At 41.1% G+C, this 24,819-nt stretch overlaps 1 protein-coding gene across 9 annotated transcripts in view; it reads right to left on the bottom strand.

The window, feature by feature from the left end:
* Positions 1 to 24,819, bottom strand: part of tnr (tenascin R (restrictin, janusin)) — a 163,586-nt gene that overhangs the window by 39,818 nt on the left and 98,949 nt on the right. For 3 of the 9 annotated variants that reach the window (XM_085804744.1, XM_085804750.1, XM_085804745.1), the window contains 15 exons: positions 24,565 to 24,781; positions 24,359 to 24,459; positions 23,066 to 23,228; positions 21,741 to 22,217; positions 16,961 to 17,080; positions 16,698 to 16,841; positions 15,213 to 15,328; positions 11,379 to 11,529; positions 8,035 to 8,213; positions 7,558 to 7,648; positions 6,350 to 6,450; positions 5,293 to 5,395; positions 4,392 to 4,481; positions 2,428 to 2,561; positions 2,150 to 2,279 (listed from right to left, as the gene is read on the bottom strand). In XM_085804744.1, the coding sequence (XP_085660870.1) occupies positions 2,150 to 2,279; positions 2,428 to 2,561; positions 4,392 to 4,481; positions 5,293 to 5,395; positions 6,350 to 6,450; positions 7,558 to 7,648; positions 8,035 to 8,213; positions 11,379 to 11,529; positions 15,213 to 15,328; positions 16,698 to 16,841; positions 16,961 to 17,080; positions 21,741 to 22,217; positions 23,066 to 23,228; positions 24,359 to 24,459; positions 24,565 to 24,781 (2,317 nt within the window). The remainder of the gene's footprint in view (positions 1 to 2,149; positions 2,280 to 2,427; positions 2,562 to 4,391; positions 4,482 to 5,292; positions 5,396 to 6,349; positions 6,451 to 7,557; positions 7,649 to 8,034; positions 8,214 to 11,378; positions 11,530 to 15,212; positions 15,329 to 16,697; positions 16,842 to 16,960; positions 17,081 to 21,740; positions 22,218 to 23,065; positions 23,229 to 24,358; positions 24,460 to 24,564; positions 24,782 to 24,819) is intronic. The other 6 variants (XM_085804747.1, XM_085804752.1, XM_085804753.1 and 3 more) reach the window with 3 other exon arrangements.

The following is a 24,819-nucleotide window of genomic DNA, read 5'->3' as shown; positions in this document are numbered from 1 at the left end:
CCAGTAGGCAAGCAGCAAAAGGCAGTGACATAGGTGTTACAGATGAGTCATGTTTCATTGATTTAACTGTCATGTCACTTTTGTGATTTCAAGCACAGAAGACAATCCCTTAAAAAGGGAACTTTAAGAGATCAAGGTCAGTGTAGTAGTCATGAGGAGAAATACTTGGCCTAGAAAAAGAGGTTTGTATCTGTCTTTAGTGGTTCTAGAGGATCTGTAGGTCTACAGGTACATGAAAAACATCTGATGATGTTGTTTGTATGGTGGCCGTGGCCCTGAGAACAAATTGCACACATGACAAAAACATTTCCAGGCATCAGAGTAAAATTGATGAACTGAGCTGCACACACGGTGACTCATACATTTACTGAGGCCACTGATTCAAGTTTGTTTTTCTCTATTTAAACATTCTGATTGAATGATTCAGTTTCCTCTCTTAACCCTGCAGTGTTTCTGTATTTGGTTGCATTTTCAGTTTTAGCTGAAATACAGTACTAAATCACGACGTAATGGTAATGGATGGGTTATTACAGAAATAAAGCCCTGGATTTTTCTCACTGCAGATAATGAAAACAAAGTGCATTTCTCCTTACGGAGAGGTTTTCTCACTCTTTCTGCTGTTAGCATTATGTAGCTTAAAAGGCTTGGGAAAGAATAAGAATGAGTGAATAAATGAATAGACAAACAAATGAATCCATAAAAATGATATGTAAATGAATACATATGGTAACTTTATAATTCTCTTTTGCTTTCTGAGTAATGAAGAGTACGACTGCAATCATAAATAAATGAATAAATAATGTGAATTTTGCAGATAACTGCTTACACCAAGTGGTAAAGTACATATTCAGTGATCAAGACACAAACTGAAGGTCAGACTTCAGCGCCCCACAGGCAATCTTGGATTTACAACTTGAGATCAAACTCCGGATTATTCCCTGGCTATTTTTTTCCTGATGGTGAGTTCACCTGATCACAAGGAGACAGATGTTGCCAATATGGCCAAGTGAACAGTGGATGAGGAGATGACAGGTAATTAATTATTTTTCCTCTGATTCTCTTGATCTGTCGTTTTATCATCCTGTCATCTCTCCTCTCCAGATGGCTGCAGTGATGCCACTGAAGGAAACCACAGATAACAAAAGATGATAAATGTGCTGATGATCTCTGTGATGATGTAGATGAAGGTTATGACAGTGACAACTGCCACAATGGCGCTCGGTAAAGAAGAAACAAGCTGATGATGATGGTGATGATGGCGATGATGATGAGCGCGGGGAGGAAAGAGTGACAAATCTGACAGCAGGTAAACGGGTGCCCATCATTCTGACACCGGGCTTTGTGCGACTAAAAAAATCACACCAAGCTCCCTGTAAAAATAACAAAAACCAACAGAGCCGAAGCAGATTGACAGGCAATCTGACAAATAGCTGGATGGATAGACACAAGTGTGGCGGGAAGAGAACCAAGCTGTGATTGAAATTCTCGGAGAAAGAAGATAACGTAGCAAGCAGACAGCAGCGTGTGTGATGGGAAAAGTGAGAGAACACGTTGTGGAAAAGGCATCAGAAGAAACAGAAACACAAATACCAGTCGATGCAAAACAGAGGTGCAATTAGGGAACGCTTGTAACAAGCTCATTAGCTGACTTGACTAATTTACCTTGGCTGATTGCTGCTTCAAAATCTTTTAAGGTCCTCCATTTTCTTTTAGCGTGACTCGCCTTACCTGCTGCCACACTTTGGTTCATTATATTCACCATTCAGCTTCATTATGTGCCACTGTTGTTCAAACTGTTCCATGGCTCTGTTCTCTGCAGTAATAGGCTGATCTTTCATGTTTTTACCCTGAGCAGAGGAAACACTCCGGGAGGGAATTTTATTTTAGCTTTGTCTGATAATTGAGTGGAACAAAGTGAGAACACTGCATTGCAACCACCATGCTCTTTAGGAAAGTTTATACTTTATCTGCTGGAAAAAAAAGGAGGATTGTTGGTGTTTCTCAGGAAATTATCTCATCACTGCTCCCATTTGATCATCATTTGAGATACAAATAAACGCATAGTTTATGGATTCTTCCCTATGAATGCACAGTCATGTCTTATTTACTACTTGGTCCTTGTGACTATACACTTTGAGGCGGCCTGTACCTGTGAAGGCGTCTATGGTGGCTGCAGTGCTCTGCTGTCTTCCTCTTCTTGCTGCTACAGTGATGGTGTACTCAGTCCCAGGCTCAAGGTCCGTGAGCGTAGTGGTGGTTACATCTTTAGGCACCGTCAGCTGGAACGAGAAGAAGTAGTCAGACATACACTGAATGGGATTTCTCTATACTTTCAGATGGCTTCACAATAAAAGGGTCACGGCCTTGTTGGTCCCTTTCAAGGTGTGGCAACTTGTATGTTATCTGTTCATCTGTTCAGCTCTTCACCTCAGTTGCGACACCCGAGGACGATGTGTAGGTGACCTTGTAGTGGTCGATGGGTCCCTGGACCACGCCCCACGCCAGAGTGATGGTGTTGTCTGTGGACGCTGTCACTGTTAAATCCATGGGCACATCCAGACCTAACAGAGGAGAAGCATGAGTTGGTTAAAAGCACAGGTGCTAGGAAATATTTTCAACAAACAGCAGCATCAAGGCTGGCTACTTCATGGGCATATTAGTGTTACCTAGGACAGACTTAACAACAATATAGAGCCTTCCTCCTAACAAACTGCATGGGACACAATTTTTCCTACTTACTCTTTTCCCCGATGTAAGACACATAAGTATGAAAATAATTTGTTCTTCAACTGATCACAAATAAGTGAGTCAAAACAACAGGTATCTGTAGATTTTTTTTTAAATTTTGTTTGCAATTCGGGTAATAACTTTATTTATCGTGTTGTATTTATGTGTATATTCACTGTAATTTGACTGAGCCAACTAAAAAAGCCAAGGTATATCAAGCCTCATACTATTTATATACCGTAATTGATTCACAATTGATCATTGATCATATTGACATAAAAGAGTTCACACTAAACTAAAAAAGTGGCGCAGTCAAGTAGGGAAGATGCAATAAAGGTACTGTGAGTAAAAGCAGCAGGATCTGATGCACCTTCATGTTACTGTGCACAAAGCGCTAATGCCTTAACTTCCACTCAACCAGAACACACACAGACATTCATATCAAATTATGTTAAAAGTCTAGAGCTGCTCAGATGCTGCATGTCACATCATAAAATTTCTCACTTAATTTGAGCTGATGTAAACATGAACTAATTCACATTTTTATTTTGAGATCTGCCTCAACATTTTAACAGAAACTTAGCTGTTGCTATTGATTCATAAATTATTCAGAGCTCCTGTTCTGCTCTTATCTGTTGTATAACCTCACATCAAAGAAAAATCATCATTACTGATTAAAATGTAATAACTTGCCTCCAGGAAGTTCATTTCCAAAAGGACCTCTACAATAACTTAATGATCCTAAATTCTGTATTTTTGTATTTGTTATGCTATGTTTGTCATTTCCTGCATCAATAACCCAACTTGCTGAGTGAATCCCAAAGTTAAATTCTCATCTAATCTTTGGTTTTTACTGGCAGAAGCCTGATGGAACAGAAAAAAAGTAAAGAGCTCGTTATTGATGCTTCTAACATTCAACTCACACTTATATTAACATAAGCACAGCTGTGCGCCGGGCAGACATGAGGTGTTTGAGCTATTTGAGAGCGATGTGATAGATGTAGTACATTTTCAGAGTTTAAAGAGAGTTCACAAAATAGTGGGGTAGAAAGAGCATGCTTGTAAGGCAAACCTAGGTATAATTTTGCAAAGTGCAAAACACCTTCATGCCATTAAAATAACTGCAATTGGAGGACAGCTGTTCTGGGTAGACGATGTGATGGGAAAGATTAGTGAAGCACCTCCTTTCACTAACATTTCAAAGAGCAAGTGAATTGGGGTCCTTTTTTCTTTCAGCCAAACAACTCAAACCCAATAAAAATTCAAACAGCTGATCAAGTACTCATGTAAAGAGAGGGCCATTAGCAAAATTGTATGCATTATTACAGCTTTAAAATGCTATAATGGGAACTTTGACCCAAGCCGGCAACATTAAACAGCTACACACCTCTCTAAAACGGCACAAGTCTTGCCAAAATCTGATTTGCTTAATTTCACTAAAACGGCTTTTACTGGTTGGAACAAGAGCACTGACCCATAGCACGAACTGTGAAGTACATGTATAATGACAAATGGGCTAGATAGCCAGCTGTGAGGCTGAGATTTGCAGAACAACACTGTGCTGCAGTTCACTTAGTACACTACACTGCTGCTGTTGGTGTGTCTTACATGCATGAGTGGATGACTGGCTTTTTACAGTAGAGTTTAAACAACAGTTCACTCACTGGTCCTGGCGTTCATTGTTGCTGGTGTGCTCTGGTTGCTGCCTTTCATGGCAGAGATGCCGATGCCGTACTCCGTGCCTGGAAGCAGGTCTGATGCACGAAGACAAGGGGAGATGCGGTTACTCATTTACCACATAATATAGCACGAAGAAACATCACATAGAGTTGTTTGGCACTCTTCTCCACACACAACGTGCATGTCAATGAGATGGAGTTTTTCATAACAGCCCAATTAGCTCTACATCAGTGATGAGGTCCTGACAAATTTACATGTACATCACTATGATTTGTGAAGAAACCCATTTTTTTTCGCCCCCTGCATAATTGATCAGTTCTAAATCAATCTTGCACGTCCACAATGAGCTTCTCAAACTACAGGAAGAGAGATGAAGAGATGAGCAATGAGAAATGAGTGAGAGTGACAGAGATTATTAGAAGAGAGTGTGGGGCAGAGAGAAAATGAGAGTGACAGAGATGGAATTGATTGCATTGATTGCAATGGCCGAACAGAGAGACACGAGGACCTTTTGCTTCAATTCTTATGCTGGCCGTGCCCTTTCCAGCACTGTGGCCTTTCAGGAAAAAAAACATTCCAGCTGACCCCTCCTTTCTGACAGCCTTTCAATATCCCCGCAGGATAACACACATTTCTGCAGATACAATCAGTAGCCCGTCAGCCAAGTGTTCGCCTTGCAGATAATCCTGCCATGTAAAACACACAGGCACTTCCCAGCTTCTTCAGCACACATTAGATGCATTGTGATAATAGTGACAGCATCAGGAAAAACACTGCCAAAGAGCCAGAGAGCCCTACAGATGTTGATGATAAATAATTCAAGGCAAATTAACTACAAAACCCATTAAATGGAGGATGAGCAACGCATCGCTCCTCCTCACTCACCTGTGAGAGTGGTCTTAGTGGTGGCTCCCTCATTTCGTGGTACAATGACTTTATCATACTGATCTCCTGCTAAAGTGCTGTACACCACCTGGTAGCCCTCCACCTGCAATATAAGATGTACACATTTAAACAGCTGCATCACCAAGGTGAAAGAAACATTCGAAAAAAAGAAAATATTTTCGTAGCCTTAACAGCTTAATTTTCTTTTGCACCGCATTGCTGATGGGTGATAGATAAATGGTTTATTTTGCATCAGCCCAGTATGATATTTGTCTCTCTGTCAGCACTCTGCAGAATCATGAGGATGAATAAATTTGCACTGCTAACAGGCAGCAAGACAGACTGGCTTCATAAGTCTGGGTGTGTAGTTAGTTAGTGTGCCCCCCTGAAATATCACTGTGACTTCTGGTGAAACAACATGATTTATGACATTTTAATTCAGGGTTAAACATTCAGTGATCACTTGCACCCAGTGTGGTCCTTGTTCCATTGCTATTATTGACATTTACCAAGCTGACATTTGCAGGCCCACCTGTTTATGATGATAGAGTGCTCGGGAAAACAGGACAGTTAAGAAAAACAGGAGAAGTTACAACCTGCTTTAGGGCAAGCGAGTGGGAAGGGTCAAAGTGTGGGTGAATAAATTCAAGCAATTAAAGATACTAGTTGTGACTTTATGACAGAATGTGTAAAACATTATGCCTTTTTTTTAAAGAGGGGGACTTTTATTTTGGAGGGAATACAGAGGTATAAAAATGTACTTGATTCTATCCAATCAAAATAAAACATTATCTGAATATTTTATCAGATTATTACTGGTATAGTTAAACCATTATTTATTATCTCTTGTTTATATTCTGGCTGGCTGTTCTAATCTATTGATTTGCATAATACTTCATACAGAATGCTCCTCATTTGCTTTGAATATAAAATCTTAAAAGTGATTCAATAAATGTAGTGAAGTAAAATCTAAGTACCAATAAGACTGAAACAATCAGGCAAAGTACAATGCTTAGGTCCGTTACCTCCAAATGTTATTCAGCGCATGTCTAATTACCTCAGCCTCGCTGTTATCCCATTCAAGCTCCAGGGTGGTGGACGTCTTGGACACGAGCCGCAGGTTCTTGGGGGCATCGATCTCTGAGAAGAACGATAAAGCTGACAATGTTGGGGACACTGAGACCAATTCTAAGGAATTGTGAACAAGCAAACAACAGCAGTTTAAACAGTATCAGACAGATACAGTTAGTGTCAAACTGTCATTTACCAGACTTAAAGCAGAAGTAAGCGATATTTTTGTGTTAATATAAGTCTTAAATAGTTATATCATCCGACGGCAATCACTTACTGTACATAGAGTGTTTGGTCTGAAACATGGGTCTGTCAGTCACTCTGCTCTGCTGTAAGCCGAGGAGAAAACCTTTCTTGCATCCTACAAGCTTTATCCAATGAGGAGAGAGAACGGCATGAAGGGCTGTGTGTGCAGCCAAGGGATGCGCGTGAATGTGGTGACGTAGGGACGAGGACCAATAGATCCATGACGAGGGCGGAGGCTGCTAACTCCATCGGCTGACAAGAAGTTATGGTGCCTTTAAGGCAACCCGTAACTTGTGTTTTTCCGACCTGTGAAGTCGTACCAGTTCGATCTGGTACGAGTTCACGGGTCGGAAGTAACGAGTGGCCGTTATAGTGACTTTCACAGGTAAAACAGGTGCAACAGGCCGGAAAAACACGAGTTACGGGTTGCCTGGAACACTACAAAGTCGTAAGTCGTGACTTGAAGCTGTAACATTAGAACTGCCTGGAACGCAGCATTAGCCCAAACGACCGGATCGCTTACTTCTGCTTTAATCTGTATACAATATCATATCAGGTAAAGCACAGCATCATCACTTGCAACGTGTCCTTAAGGAATACACATATCCACCTATCTGCAGATTCTACTTAAATTGAATGATCCTGAAGTAGATATTTTAGCGCCAGAGACACATTCTACTATAGATGTAGTGGTAGTAATGTCATTATGATTAAGTAATTTGCACTCAAAACAAATCAGGTTGATGTTTCCACAAATAATGTGCTTTATTCTACACAAACTTTATGGGAGTAAAAAAAAACCAATGAACAGATGTTTACTACCCTATCCAATATAGATAAACAGCATGGTATGCATTAGGCCATATGTCATCAGCTGTTCTATTCCTGGAGGCAGGCGAGGGATCACACACACTACTATCATCACATCTGCTTGCTGTCAGACCTCACCAGTAGTAAATTCAGTGGAAATGGATCCACTCTCGTTTCCTTTCCTCACGCCTCTGACAGACACCTCGTAACGCGAGCCAGGACGCAGAACCTGTGGAGGCAAAAACACACGGACAGTTTGTTCTGTTTAATCTCTCTGCATGGATTTTTCATTTTTTGGGGGGGTTTATCTCTAGGCACAGAAGGCAGGCAGATTAGATGAATTAACAAGCATGAGAAGTGTACACACACACACACACACACACACACACACACACACACACACACACATACACACAAATGTACACACAGACACAAAACAGTAATACTATACACTTGAGTGCAATGTAATAATTCCAAAGCCAACCTGCCAGTTATAAGAAATGAAAAGAAGCTTTTCCCATATGGCAGGTACAGTAGGTCCACAAAATGTGTCTGTATGATCAGATCTGTGATCCCATGACATGATGAATTACACACACACACACACACGCTCACCTGCAGGGAATACTGGCTGAGTGTGGGCTGGAGGCGGAAGGTCGTCCGTGGCCCCTCACCTCCTACAAGCCCATAACGCAACACGACCTGATCGATCTTTGCCTTCGGTGGCATCCACTCCACAAACGCCACAGTGTCTGACACATCTCGCACGATCAGCTGAGTGGGACCATCAATCACTGAAAGACAGATGTATGATTATTGAGTGTCCCGTTGCTATTGTTATGAACAAAGCAATGTCACTGGGGAGTCATCTGTCATTTGTCAGCCTCTATTGCTGATTTATTTATGGAGTGGGGCCATGAATTATTTGACATCTTATTATTTACATTTTTGTTAAGGTACTACAAGAAGGATTATGATCATTTCCGGTGCAGGTAGATGTGAATAAATTGTTTCGTTCAACTAAAACAATCCAAAACCTGCATATATACTTTGTAACATAAGTCAGCATGTGGCTAATTTTGGTGTGTGACCCCTAAAATAAAGCTGCATCTATTTATGGCCCCACACAGGTAAGAAGTTTACAAGTTTCATGACCTCTCAACCTTATAATCTGTCTGGTATGAATAACTTTTTCTCATCTAAAGCTATTGATTTTTATAAGTAAAAACAAGAATTAAGATACGTATGATTCATAATAGACATAAGCTCAGAATAGTCACAAGTTAGTAATCATCCAATCTGAGAGGGTGGAAGCATAGTTTGGCCGTTTCTACATTACCTTACCATAACATGTTAAACATTGTCTCCAAACTGAGGTAATAGAGCTTGGCATGAATAATACACAGTTTTTGACAAATTATACATAAATAAAACAAAATCAAGGAGTAACTTTGATGCCAAATTTTAGTTACAGTAGAACACATTTCGGTCAATATTCACAGGGAGGCAAAAATAAGAAACTTTAAATGAAAGAATGAAAGTTCATGTTGGTGCTTCCCGCAGCAGCGCTGTGGGTTTGTTATCAGAGAAGGTGTTCTCAGACGGCCAAGCAAGACCTGACACACGCTGAGGCAGTGGGCTTTATCTGTGCACGGTGTAAACCATAAGCCACGATTAAAGTCCCTCCAAGCCGTTTGCTGGAAAACAGCACTTATTAGGTGTGAAGAGCTGAAAACACATCACGCACCATGAGAAAGAGCCACTTCACAATGTTTGACACAAAGGGAATTCACTAAACACGTTCTCCACGAGTTCTCATTTCTAGAGAACCAGTATTGTACTGTAACAGCACCATTGCCAATGTGAAGACATTTCCGTCAAACCAATTGGGTGTTCAAGAACGTGATAATTACCACTCCGTTTCATTAACCTGTTAATTACTTCTTTCCACAAAAGCTATGTTTTGACATCTCTTGTTGAAGCAGATGTCTGGGAAAAGGCAGGGGCTTTCGATTCTCACATCAACACTTTTCTTGACAAATCCCACCGCCGTTAGATGGGGTTCAGAGATACAACTTGTGCACAGTTTACGGCAGCTGATTTAAATAATTCTCAAAACACGAACAGTATGAATGAGGTGACAAACATCATTTAATGGTGAGGAAACAACCAAAATAGCAGATGACACAGTACTTAGTTCGAGATGAATGTTTTAAACTGAAAGCACGGCACACCGCTCTGTGATAGCATAACTACTCCGCTGTTGGCCCCAGGGGGGACTCATGTGAACGGCATAATTCACACTGTGCAACACAGGACCACTGTGTTCCTTTAAAGTATTTCTTTAAGCTTTTGAGATCTAAATAAGTCCCAGACTCAGGTTTGACATATTGCAGGTCCACTCTGATCCTTGATGTATTAGAAATTGGCCCCTTGGGTCTCGTCCTAGAAAACATCCTGAGGAAGACAGTTGCTGAAAACCAGCTCCCACATCAACTGTCCTCTCCCTGTGGTTTTTCCTCCGACTCCTTCATCATACTCTCCCTCCGTCTCCAAGGAAGGATAAATCTTTGTTGTAAATAATTGAGTAACTTTAGATTTGTCTTTTCCTCCTTCTTTATCCAATAAGGTGTCCTGCAGTGGGCCACCGTGAAAAATTAATGAGAGTGTGCCATGAATTATTAATCGATACTTAATTACAACCCACGAAAAGAACAAAGACTTGACAGGGAATTGATGGTGTTTTGACTGTAGACATCAGAGTTTGAATTGTTATGGACGAGGTTTGAATTGGATCTATTACAGCTGTCTGAGTCCTGTCAGCCGGGTGAGGACTGGGTGAGGGGAAGGGCAATACCTCAGTGAGGGTTACAACAGGGACATAAACGGTGGCAGAACAACAAATATGTCAAGGTAACACTCCCTGCCTCTGCCAGGATATTTATCCAGGTGTGTACTGTGGGTGTGTGTCACATCTTGAGTGTGCAGGGAACACTTACTGTAATTGACCAATTGACAGAAAATACTTATTAATTTATCAAGAAAAAATGCCAAACATTTACTTTTTCTCTTTTCAAATATCAGAACATAGAGTTTTTCTCTATTATAATGGAAATTGAACAGCTCTGGGTTTGGGACTGTTGTGTGGAGAAAAAAATGCTTTTTATTTCAAAATGTCACCTTCACATTAACTGAAAGACTCCAAAAAAATATATTTTTCAAACTTTCTTATGAATATAAAATAAACTTTTTGGGTTAAATATATTATATTTAGACTGTTTTGATGTTTGATTTAAATGTCACGAAATCCTGAACGGTGCGTGATGTTGTGTTGCTTCTCTTCAAGCTGTGCAAAACCATAAATTCTCTTGTGTGAAAAATGTAAATGTAACAGAAAATTGTCTTGGACTGGGACCCCATTTAATCTAATTGTCTGATTAACAAAACAGGTCTTTGGGAAACCAGCTCTCTGGGAAAGGAGCTATTTGTAAGTCTTATGACTACACAGCCAAGTTTAGCATAACGTTTACTTGCAAATGCTGCTGCAAGCTCCACCAATCATTACAATCACAGTGAGACATAAACTGTCTGAGCAGTGCAACTTCTACTGTGGCTATGTTACAGTTGCTCAGAATCAAGATGGTCAGGCCTGGCTAAAGCTGACTGGTTGCATTTCACCACTGCAAACGACTTAAATTTAATCTTGAACTAACAACACTTCCACTGAACTAAAAATGTAGTGAATTCGAGTAGTTATGTTATATATGTTACATATATAATATATTCTGAAGATGCAATAATAGTAGTGTGTGAGATTACAGTAGCTCCATCTCTGCCAACAAGCTTGCATTGTACCCATTCAGGCACCACACAGGGGTTTGGCACGATATCCATACTGTATGTAAAGACTCATCTTTACTCTTTCGGAATAAGAATGAGCTGTTTTCATTCGTACATACATGTTGTGACTGTAGCAGTGACTGGCTGACTTCGACCTTGGTCTCGGAGCGCCACCAAGTTAACAGTATACTCTTCCCCTGGTCTCAGACCGGTCTGCACAAAGGAAGTGATGGTGCTGGGTAGCTGTGCAGTCATCCCCCCATCATTGTCCTGGGGAAAAAACACAAACAGAGGTGTGTGATGAAAAGAGACTGGAACTCTGTTGCTCATTGTTTGCATATTTTTGAGTAAATGTCAGTGTGGCACAACCCTCTTTTCTCAGTAGAGATAAGGAATCTGGCAGATAAAAGCCCACTGTGTGATCACCAGTAAGACATAAACAAGGACTCAAGCAGCTGATTTCTATGCAGTAAAACCTCTGCACACCGAGACCTTTTCCTTTGACTTTTATGTAAACTTCTAGATGTCTCTTAGCACATTAGATTCCCAAGCTGCATTGGGCAAAAAAAAATGAATGTGTGCCACAGTGATATTTCTCAGGCCCTGTTCTGCAGAGGCAGCACTCTGTACATTTCCAATGGCCTGTCACTCATCATCCATATGGAGTTCCTGCTATTCCCAGCTGTTCTCACAGAGCCAGTGTTGCACATGCACTTCCTGTCGACAGACAGATGTTACACCTACTGCTGCTCCAAGATCCCCAATAGCCAGTGCTATGAAGGCTCATAGTAGAGCCGAATATATAACAGCTTGCTACTTTCTAGAATCAAAACTGTAATTAGAGATGTAATCCATTTAATCATCTCAACTAAATTACCAGGGTGGGCAGTAACACACCATGGTAATGTCCCAATAACAAGTTGTGCTCAATCTCAATAAATGCAAGCGATGCTAAATGATACAAAATGAATCACCTTAACAGTGTATCCCACTCCCATCCCCTGTGTCAGTTTGCCCATAATTAGTCATCATTCTCTCTGCTGACGCGTTTGCTTAGGTGAGGAGTGACAAAAGAGATTTTTAATGTGCTTTAAGGTGTCATGGTTAAAGGACTGGGGTCATTTAGTATGTCAGACATAATTTTCATGTCTGTTCATGTAAAAAATTGTAAAACACAATCTTGTACTAATTCTCTTGCCATAATGCATTTAAATACAAAATGATGTATTTTCTGTCCCACAGGCTTTTAATCAGTTTCCCATAATGTAGAACATATTTATGATTAGAAATGTTGACAGTATAGTCAGTGGATCATCCAGAGAATTTGACATTGTTTCTGGATAAGATATAGGGCTCCAGATCATTTTAATGCAATTTTCTTTCATTGCTGTGAGAGATGTAATGGAAAATGTGGTGGCAGCAGGTCTCCCATATCTTTCACACAACCTACAGTATAAAGAACTTTAGATAAATACTGTTAGGGGTAAGTGAAACAATATAGTTTTTTTCCCCACAATCTGTGTTTATAGATACTTTCAAATAAAGGACAAATACCACAAACTAAAGAACAACACCCAATCAGCTCAACAACATAGAATTGCAGAGATGCGTGAACAATAACAATACATAGTAAAATAAAAAATAAAAAAATCATAAAAAAACAGATAAAACAGAATCAAAAGATGTTAGAGCACGAAGCAACAGCTGTTGGCCAGCGTGATCCACCATGCCACAACTACAACAACACCACTCAGACACCAATAAAATCACTCAGGAATAAATGGAAACTTCAGCTTTTCGACATAAACAAAAAAGGGGTCCCACACCTTAAGGGAGCCTTTCAAAACACATCTGATCTTTTCAAGTATAAAAAAGGACTTCTCTTTTCCATTATGTATGCGAACTAGGAATTGGAGATTTCCACTTGAGTAAAATCAAGGTAACAAAGGCTATAAACAATATGTTTTTGGAATTTGGGTGAACTTCCTTGTTCTATGTCAATGTCTTAAACCTGTACACAGACTAATGTATATGGATATGTATGCACAGAGAGCCCATGTAGCTTATTCACATCATGTATTGTACATTTTTCAGCTTGGGATTCTCAAATGAGCGAGAAAGATCATTTTTCATTTTTCATGCAAGCTGCCAGGTACTGCCTTTTCTTCCCAGGAGTGAAGGATTGAGGCACAAAGTGCAAAGTGAGCAGTGTTATAGCCACAGGCATGGATTAACATCATTCATGTAGACATCATTTATGGACAAAATGTTTTTTTTACAGAGATAATACTGCACACTTGCACCGCCTCATCATGTGTCCTGAACTTAGCGCTTTGACCATGTTGGTTGACTATTTAAATGAATAACAACGCTGAGATGCTTCAGGGAAAATCTAATCATGTGTTTCTGCATGTATGGATTTAATTACAAAAGAAGCTTCTTTAGCAATCAGCAAATGTTATTCAAGAGGGAGCCTCAAGGATAAAGTCAAATACCCTTGCTTCCAATTAATCATTGGCCATATATATGACTGTATATATATGTACATAACCATTACTAATATCATATTCAAGTAAAATAATAATACAGTTCTATTATCAGTGGTACTATTTTACAGCTTTATCAGGTTATTTAAAAAGTCAACTACAGTTTATGGCATATTAGATGCTGTGCTACAGAAACACTGGCAGCGTGGTATTCGACTGGAATGTCAGATATTTACCATAGCTTTCTCTAACAGTGTTAATGGCGGGTCTTGACGCTCACCCTCCCTCCATCTTTCACTTTCTCGGTTTCCTTTTTTAAAGGGTAGTGAGGTCTGTGTTTGTTCGCACAGGCCCAAGCTTTCATGCCTGCTTCCATTACAAGATTGTCAAAATTCACAATCCCCATTGCTGGATTAGATCCACAGGGGGCGGGACTGCCAACCCATAATATGATTTCCCTTGTGGCTGTAGTGAGAGAGGGAAAGCGAGGGGAGATAGAGGGAGGAACATATACAGAAAGGACGAGAGAGAGTGAGGGAGAGGTGAAGGAGAAAGGGTGGAGAGAAGGTACCTCTGGGGGTAGAGAGAGGAAAGGCTGTGAGATCAGAAAGGTATGGTGGATGGAAGGTAAAAACAAGAGATTATGGAGGTGGAGTTGGGGGCATATGTTAGAAGAAGAGGGACATCGGTGTGACATGTACAATTGAATAGAAAGAGAGAAGAAAGGACGCCTAAAAGCAATCAAATGAAATCAGGAGAGTTGCTGCTTTTTTCACTCAGTGACTCCATCCTCACAACGGCTTGAAATAAACACAAAAAAGCATCTTAACATCAGATTTAATGCTTTGAGTCTGGACGGAGCAAAGGATATCTCCCCCTGAGAACACCTTAAAGGAGAAAACCAATTACTGTGAGAGGGCACGAGATTAGAGTGCACGGAGTACCTGAGTTTACAGCGGGAATTAGAAAGAGAAAGCTTTTTGCTTTCTGGCTTTCAACCTGGCCCTGCTATGGCTTTTCCAAGGGTTATTCTGGAAAAGGGTTTAATGGCTCATCCATCTAATAGCCAATAAGCTTAAGACAATCCGCTTGTCTAATTTGGTATGGGCCCCCAAGAAAACCTAAATCCATCCAGTTATTTTTCCCTCCTGTTTCTGCAAGGAAATTCAGAAAGTCATTTACAGATTAGCATTAGTGAGATTTTAAAATAATTCTTTTCAATCAAGAATATTTGGTTTGCTCAACAAGCAAAATGGAAAACCTCTGCAGTTGTGTGTGGGGCAGCAGGCAAATCTGTCATTTGCTGATGGCTCATTAAAAGCATAAAAAAAACGAGACTTCTCCCCCTCTGTTTGGTTAGCTCCCTCACCCCCACCCTCTTCCAACACACTCGCTGTGCACTCTGCAGTCTTACATTGAGGCTGACAGTGAACACATACACTCAGCGTTCACACAGCTTTACTCTACCTTAGGGATGAAGCTGATCTCCCATCCATCGAAAGAATAGTAGAAGGGTTGCCACTGGACCTCCACTGACGTCTCTGTGATGGATTTGAAGACTAAACCGTCCGGATTGGAGAGATCTGGAGAAGTAGCCAGAGACGTATTATTGTTCTTCAGTGACCCACACAGCCCATAAATCACTACTCCATCTAATGCTGAAGGTGTGGGATGCTCAACCTTTCTCTTTTAAATTTGTGTTACTATTCTTTTGCCTCTGTCTGTATCAATTTTATCATTTTGAGTGACGCTGTGCAATGTTTAGTGTTGGTACTTGATTTTATTTTTTAGTAATTTTTATTACAACCACTGGCCTATTAACACACACAAAAGACCCTTTTCAGTTCATACATGCAATGATTTGGTTTTTAGACCTCTTCATACTACTGTGTTTAAGATTGAATGTTCAATTAATAAAACTGCCCATCAATAATGAAAAAAGTGAAATCAAGTTTCATGAAATTTAATTGCAAAATCAACAAGTGAAATCTCTCATTAATACAAGGCAGTAGTGTCTGTTTAAAATTAAAGCTACACCACATTTAGGTCTGCACAAAGTAAAGGGCACTGAATATTTCCTGAAGCTCCTGTATGTAGATCCTGAAATATTGATTTCTTGGTTAATAGCCATTGCTCATACTCTGATCTAACAAAATGTTAAAATGATTTTCTTCACAGTTAACTGAGTCCCCACAAATCTTTCAAGATAATCAAATACTACATTTCATAATTAAGTTCAGCAAAGACAAGCCAACAAATCATATCCTCACTGATGAATGGTTGCATAAAACTTAAATGCCCTAAATTGTCTTTATTACTCCAATTTCTACCATCGTGGAAATTAAATTCACTTATCTGTGAAATGGACGATAATTCTACCAGCAAAGACTGTACTATCAAAGTGTATCACGCTGTATATCTGCCTGCTTTATATGAGCTGACACAATTTTCTTGGTGATTGCAAATAGGCCATTCTTGGTTGGAGGCAGGGGGAGTTTGCATGAGTCTGTGATGAGTAATAGAGGCAACTGGTATGTTTTTGCGGTCAGATCCACAGACCTGGCATGAGCACCAGCTAGAAGGGAACATGTTCAAAGGGTGTTCCTATTTGTGTGTGTGTGAGTGTGTACATGAGTGTGAGTGACACCAAGCAGGTGTTACAGGTAGGAATCACAACCAGTTGGCACCGGGGAGCAGGTGGTGCTCTCACTCTATTGACACTGAGAACCATCTCTGAGAGGATTTATACACAAAAAAAAGAAAGAAAAAAGTGAGAGACAGCCAGGGTGTGTGCGCTTCTACATGGATTACCATGTGCATGAATAAATGCATGGTTGATTCTGTGTGAGACAGTAAACTGAGGTATTAATTTATTATTTCCTAGGTAATGGACCACACATGCATGACTGCAGAGGAGCACTTTGTCAAAACAGCACACAAGACTGCACTTACAGGTCCAAACAGTGATGCTGTCAGGGACGCTGATGCTGTTGTTAATGACGGCAAACACATTGATGTTGTATTCCATGCCGGCGTCCAGGCCTGTGATAGTGCAGGCTGTGGTATTGCCTGGGATCCTTATCTCTAGCTGCACACCTGAAACAGAGACGGATACAAAGATACATGGATCCATGGGTGCACTCATGGAAAAGTTGTCAATCAAATGAAAGCTAAATTAAAACCTTTCCTGGCTTTGAGAGGCCAGCAGTACTTACCTCCTTGGCTGCTCGGTGTGTAGGTCACCAGGAAATCTGTCAGCCGAGGTGAGCCCTCCCACTCCAGGTCAATAGTGCGATCGGTCACCCCTCGGACCCTCAGGTTCATGACAGGTGCCACTGTTGACACAGAAAAAAAAACATATTAATATTGATTTGTGTGCTGTTTGTCTCAGCATCAAAGTTAACCCAAGTATCGCCTTTATCTGCCTCTAAGACCGCAATTAGTCATAGTGCTACTGAGCAAGACAACCACAAAAATGTATGTCTTCTCATTTTTATCAGAAAGTTTCCATACACATAATTCATCATTTCACTCCCTCCCTCATACCTTCAGTGTCTTGTTGTGCCATATGAGGCATGAGCACACCTTGCCTGACAGCTGAGCATATATTCTTACCAGCAAATAGTCTCAAGATGAAAAAAAATATAACAAGCAAAAAGCAAATGACAACTCGTATGACGCCATAAATGTGGATGTGTATATTAGCCAGCAAAAGGCTGCATTTTTAGTTGGGTGTATCGACTCAACATTTCATTGTGCGAGAACAGGAAATCCTGCAAAATATATTACAAAAAGTTCAAAGATAGCTAGAAATGCTTTGGGAAATGACTGGCAGCAGCATAGAGGTTTAAACATATAGTAGTAAATCCTGTGCCTGTTCACTTTTAGATGGTGTCAAGTTGCCTCCTGCATTTTCAGTTATGTATATATTCAAAAAGAAAACAATATTCAGACGGCTTACTGAGTAGCCTACATCTCTGCAGCCAGTACAAGAAGCCAGAGCTTGCAGCAACGAGGGGCTGAGTGCTAACATGAGAGGGAGAAGCACTGTCACTCATTTGGGTTGAAGTGGAGATCGTCAAGCCATAAAACTCAGAGATGGTGCAGAATGTAAATGTGGAGGCATAAACAAGAGTGTTTACAACTCTCTGCCAAAAACAATGAGCAGGAGGAGGAAGAGGAGACAGGTAAAGGACATAAAGCTGAAGAAATGATGAGACGGATGCACAAAGGACGGAGGAGGAAGGGAGAAGAGGGCGACTAGAGGAGAGAACAGATGACTAAAGTAGATAGAGTGATAGTTTAAAGAGAGAGACTGAGGGAAACAGTAAGAAAGGAGGAGGAAGAGAGAGAGAGATGAGGAGAAGAACACCAAGTGTGATGGTGTGATAAACACCCTCTCACACAATCATCACCCCTGGATCCTGTGATATAGGACTCCACAGCACAGCTCTGAGGACTCCTCGGGGAACCTTGGGACACTCAAGTAGCTGTTTCAGCTCCTTCCTCACACACTCGGCAGATGGCTGCATGCTTCACAGTGGTTTGCTCATTTCAAAACAGTGAACCTGCACTGGAGACAACTCCTGCAGCATTCACTTAGCTTGATTTATTTCGTCAATTGGATTCAGCTTCGTCAAGTACATGAAGGAAATAACAAATCAAAAGAAGGAGCAATAATCCGTGGGATAGGAGGAGTGATTGAATGAGGTCACGCAGGAGGCTGAACAGATGAGCTGCTTGAAAGTAAAGGCATTAACTCCGATAGAAAGTGAAGGGCACGCTCTCGAGTGAGCACTCTGGAGGAAGTTGCTCTGAAAAAGTTGAAGCGGTGACGTGACACGGGAGACACAGCGTAGACTTGTTGCTGAATGAAAGGTCACCCATGAGTTCGTCTGAATGCAAATACTTCAATCAGCTGGAATCGTCCATGATGAGTACAACCTGATATCCAATCAGCATTAGGAGAATCTCAGGCCTTTGTGACTGGGCCATTTCTCAGTTCACATGATCCTTTTTGTTCTTTCTTATTCTAATTTCAGTTTAAGGACATTTTGTTCCTCTGACTGAAATGTTGAAGGATGAGTATAAAAGACTTCTCTACCGACGTCTCCATCCAGGTACAGTACTGTAGTTAACAGAAAATTCACCAGAATTGTAAAGGTACATCATGGGCCCGTTAGCCCGAATGCACAATGTCTAATTTAAGAAACAACTCCTTACAACCAAATAGTTGTGTTACATGTAAATGCTTCTTACAGTATCTGCATGAATTAGATATTACATTATCACACGTTGGATATGAATTTAAATTAATTCAAATGCTCAAAGTCTGTGAGACCACATCTCAGGTATGAGTCCTTTCTAAAGTTTTCTTCAAAAGGGAGACTTGCTGAGGGTTATTCGAGAATCTCGCCTGCAGTCTTTAAGTCTCATTAGGTCTAATCAGCACGCCATCATCAGCAGATACGGCAAAATCTACTCAACTAAAACCCTGATGAAAGAACTCCAGCTGACAACAGAGGTCGGTGCATCAGAGGACTAACTTACCTTCAGGCTAAGGTGTGATGTGACATTTCTCTTGTAAATTTGCTCAAGTGATTATATTTCAAGTTCTAATGTGACATACAGTAATTTGGGTTTGTATGTATGAGAAAACACATTAATTATATAGGGCCAGACTTTATTCCACTGTAACTGTCAAAGCGCTCTTATTCCTTTGTTCTGCTATGAATGAAAAGTAAATTGGTTCTGACGCTAGGCTTAAAAAAGGCATGAAATGCAAATCTTTGACTACACTCAGCCAGAGCGTAAAGTGTCCACAAAAGGAGCACACTACATGTTTGCTATAAAAAAACAAAAAACAAACAAAAATAACAGCCCCATGTTCAAGTTTATTTTTTGTCTGGAAAAAAGAAGGCTCCCAAACACATAGCCTACTGTCACTGTCAAAGTTGTATTGTCATATATTTTTCATTTTCTATTCAGTGCAGAAGAATTGCTTTTAGTTATTAATGGAGTTTTGTCACAAGCTACAACACAATTTCAGTTGAAACCACTGATACAGTGTCTCCTCACACATCAATGCCACAGAAACAGTATGTGTTTCTTGTGCGGTGTGGCATGTTATGTTATGTTTAGGTGTGTGTTTGTATTTAAAACAGGTGCACAGTTGTATCATGTGATGGACTGTCACATGTGTTGTGACAAAACGACTTGATACCGGAGCCTATTAAACTGCCATACCACTGTGCGATCCTGCGCCAGAGAAAAAAGCATGCTCTGCAGATAAACTTGACTGACTCTATACTGCACAGCAGGGCAATAAATTATGGCAATAAAATAGACAAGGGGCGATAGTTTTCATATAAACTCGATGACTTGAGCTCCATGTCTTTGACAGAAATGTAAATGTCAGTTGTCACCACAGCCGCACTCAGAGGATGTCAACAACATGAGAACGTCACCGCTGCTTTCCCACTGTAGCATCAGGACTCATCAAAGCGAGCGTGGAATACCTCTGCTGTCAAGATTAAATGCCACTCTTCAGCGTGAGTTGATCGCTGCTTCGTGGGTGGATATATTTTTATGTAAAGATATACTGTATCTCACCCCATGTCTGAAACATCCAATTTAAATTCAACAGCCTCCATTATTTCTCATAGTGGGGGAACATACACAACAATAATTGAATCAAAACTGCATCCCGTTTTCTTCAGCTTATGATAACATGAAACATTTAAACCTGTCATCATGCAGGCCTCTGATGGCCGAGCCACTTTGTTTTGTATTCAGCAAACTCTCCCCTACAAGTATTGGCTATTTTGGCCTTTAATTGCAAAGAAATTGCAATTCAGGCTCCCTCACTTGGTATAGATATTAAATGAGAGGGCAGCGCTGAGAAATAAGCTTTAGTAATATGATTTGCAGTCGCACTATTGCTTGCTCCTCTGCCTGTCCTCATCCGTCACTTTGTTGACAGCTGCCTCGAATGAGAGGGGAGGATCTGATATTTTGGCGTGGAGAGCCGGTTCTGAACAAAGGTAAGCACGGCTCAGAAACCGTCTCAGCTGCAGCTAATGTGACAGTTGTGGCCGTGGATGAGAGTGACTTTTGACAAATGAACACTGTTACACCTTCTCCTGTCCAGCAAGTCACGCGCCCCACCACCTACATTAGAAGTAGAGGGCAAATTGTTTTTCAGAGCTGCAGGTATACTGAAAATGATGTGGCTGTGGTTGTTGTGTTTTCAAACTCCTGGACCTAAGGGCTACTTCAGAGAAATAGTTTTGCATTTAGAGTTCTGTGAAACAAGTTTGAGCTATTTACCTGTGTGGCTGAGTTTTGACCATGAGCCACAGAAAACAGTGTGTTATATTTTCCTTCACTTGACTTATTCATGACATCTAGCAATGTGAATATAGCAAGAGCTACACTTTCAGCTAGAAATAACTCTTTTTTTACTGTTTGTTGGTTTTCCTTATCAAGTGGAACCAATCAGTTTTTTTTTCTTGCTTTGAATTACTCCCACACTTCACATAAAGCAGATGAAGAGACATGGCATTTCTAAAATATTCACAAGGCTGTAATCTAAAGTATGTATTCAGTTTTGCACCCAAATGAGCATTAGCATTAGTGGCAGTCATTCATGAACAGAAAATGTGATGACGTTAACAGAAAATCCCCCTCGGCACTGGAGGTACTCCATCAAATGCTCAGCTGTGATTTTTGAAGGAAACCTGTCCATGCTCATGAATTCAGCCTGAACCGAAGTCGAGGGTCACAGAGTGTCATTGTGAAATCTGTTTAGACTGGGTTTCTGCTCTGTTCCTTGGTCCAAGTCACATTGACAGAAAGTGTTAAGGGAGGACGACTTCTTTTGCCCGGAGTTTCTGCTTCTGGGAATTGAGTCACAAATGTCACACAAACTATTTTTTGTACATGACAAGAGTCAGAGGATTAAACTGATGTGGAGGATAAAAAGTAATAGCCTACCAGAGTTGCAATCATCTCCGGCGAAGCCGTCCTGGCAGACGCAGAAGCCCTCCTTGCAGATTCCCTTCTTGCTGCAGTTGTTGGCACAGTACACCAGCGAGCAGTCCTCTCCCACATACCCGGGCCGACACTGGCACGTCCCGTTGACACACAGCCCCTGGTCAGAGCAGTCATTGAGACACCTCCCCACCATGCAGTCCTCTCCAGTGAAGGACTCCTCGCACACACACTCCCCGTCTATGCACAACCCGCGGCCCGAGCAGTCTGAAGGGCACCGTGGCTCCGAACAGTTTTCGCCTCCAAAGTCACGGTCGCACACACACTCCCCTTCGACGCACACCCCCTGGCCGGAGCAGTCGTCCGGGCAGCGAGGCTCTGAGCAGTTCTTGCCGCTCCAGCCTTCCTCACAGATGCAGCCACAAAGGTCAAAGCTGAAGCTGCCATGGCCACTGCAGCCTGGCACAAAGTCCAAGTGACCTGGGGAAAAAATATCAATTTAATCACAAAGTACGGAGCAAAAATAATGCTTGATTCAAAGAAAAGTTTGACATATAGAGTGAGATATACTATGGTACATTCTGTGCCTTTTTAAGAACACAACTTTCTTTGAGAGTTGATCATTTCAATACCAACTCAGAAGTCAAATCATATATAAAACATCTAATCTGCTCCATGTCTCTGCACCTCAACGGCCTTGATGGGGAGAGACAGTCGTCAAGACATCAATGGGAACCCGTCTCATTTTCTGCAATTCCTCTCCAGCTGCGCATTTCATCCTCATTCTGATTCAGATTGTGACTGCTGGAGATAATCACAGTCTCACCGTAAAGATGGAGCGTTTTCAGAAAACTATTTGAATGGGGTGATGGTGTCAATGGAGAAGATCCTTTAACCATAATATGTCCTATAACTCTGGTCATTCCAGTCCCCTCATATTATAATGGCAGCAACCCGTGAATACTGAACAATATTTTTCCCAGTAGCAAAGGTTCCTCTCCAGCTTTTAGGCTGAGACTCTGCAGCAGAATAAAGAAGTTGCCCTCCAGCATCAATATTCCACCGTCGTCTGTTTCCTCTTCATTCATTTTATTTTTTTCTTACTGTTTTTGTCTATAATACCTGTTGTTTCTCTTTGCCAAATATGAAACAACCCTTTTTGAACATCTTTTTAGCAGTAATGTCAACAGTTGATACCATACCATTATCATTATTATATATAATCTTTATTGTTGTTGTTGTACCCTTTGTATAAATACTGTGGTTCCAAAAACTATATCCAGAAACTTCACTTATATTTTTTCCTGCCACTTTTAAACAGTACTCACCCATGGCTGAGCTCTCCCCACAGCATCCAGATCCACACTGAGCTCTGAGCATGGAAACTTCTCTCTCAAGCATCTCCACCCTGGTGGCGAGCTGCTGGATTGTGGTTGTTGCTGTACAACCACATGCAGCTTTTGGGATATTGATGCGGTGAGTAAACGTGACCTGAACAAGATGGACAATTTGGGTAAAATGTGCACTTTAAAGCACCATAGTGTTATTCAGGCAATTAATGTATCTACATCACCCAAATAATATCTCTGAAGTATCAAGCACTCTGTAAATAACTTTATGTATCTGCCGGCATCAACTAACAAAAATATGGAGTAAACATCAAGCAAATACAGCCCAGCTAGTGGAAAACAAGCCCCAACTCAGGCATTAATGAGCTCCATCGGTCAGTGGGAACACATTTTGACATGGCCACTCACCTGTAGCCCCACAGCTTTGAAGAGGCAGAAAACAAGTTTATAGTTCCGTCTGTCTAGGGGAACCGAGGCCATAGTCAGTTTTAATGGTCTCTAGAAACTTCTTAAACATGCAACATTATCCACTTTTTACAAACAGACGGATCAAAAGGTGAGCTCCTACAAACATGCCTGAGTGAGAGTACAGAGGTAAGTGGTGTACTTTAAGGCACAGGAGAGGCTTGACAATTTGAAATGCATGTTCCCATCTTTTTTTTTCTACTGTGAAAAGTGTTCAATATTGGAATCAATTTCAATTGATTTGAATTTGACCAACTTCAAATTGTTGGGGGGGTTACTGAGACTGTTTTTCTGAGCTATAGCTGTCAATAAATCTGGATAGAATGATTGGTCATAAATATCTAAATGTAAATGAATAAGTCTGATGAAACAGATGTTCCTATGCCACATGAAAGTCAATTAACTACTCGCATGTCTTATTCCCTGTTCACACATGCCAGATTAAAAGCAGCAGGCTGCTCTCACCTCTCACAAGCGTGATGCCTTCTGAGGTGTTTAGCATTACGTATATAGTACTGTAATGTACACACTCTGCTCTGGTTGTGCACAACAAAATAGGGCACTGCTGGAGGGTGGCGTTTCCCCACATTGTTTTCCAGTCCTGGTAATTCGCCGAAGTTGTACCACAACACTGAATGGGGCAGTTGGCTGGAGGACTCTACTCCATTTATCTGAAGTGATTTACATGGTGGAGCTGGAGCAGAAAAACTCTTTCACAGGGGTCAAAACAACTGCAACTGGTTGTCTCCAGGCAGTAGAGGGCATTTACATAAAGTTGAGACTTTCTTAACTTTAAAAAAACCCTACCTGACTGTCAGTATCCAGTGTCTGCTCAGTGTATTCTGTCGGTCCATTTGGATCCATTGGACCCTCCATCGAAGGCCTGGAGCCCAATTCAGCACGTGGACCTTTAACATGAACAGAATATGTCTTGAAAAGTTGTCTCAAGGACAGAAGATAAGATGAACAAAGTGAGTTTAAACCCAAACGCTTGATCGATCAGATGACCTCACCATCACCTGGGGCAGGTGGTGCGGAGGCGTCCAGGTCGACAGAGCACAGAGATTCCAAGGGAACATTGATGTTGTAGACATGATTAAAGACCACGGGCTGTTCGAGCATGGTTTGGTTGGCAGAGGAAGTGGGCTGATCCCCCCCTGGGCTCTGTCTCCTCACTCTGGTAGTACGAACCAGCTTGTTGTCTCCTGATGGAGCAGCATGAGCGGCATCCTGGAGAGAGAGACAATATGAAACAAAAAACACTGTGT

Source organism: Trachurus japonicus, chromosome 17 (genome assembly GCF_045865225.1).
Source record: "Trachurus japonicus isolate A0001 chromosome 17, Traja_1.0".
NCBI lineage: Eukaryota > Metazoa > Chordata > Actinopteri > Carangiformes > Carangidae > Trachurus > Trachurus japonicus.
Note: the sequence above shows the minus strand (reverse complement) of the source record. Positions and strands in the feature narration are given on the sequence as shown.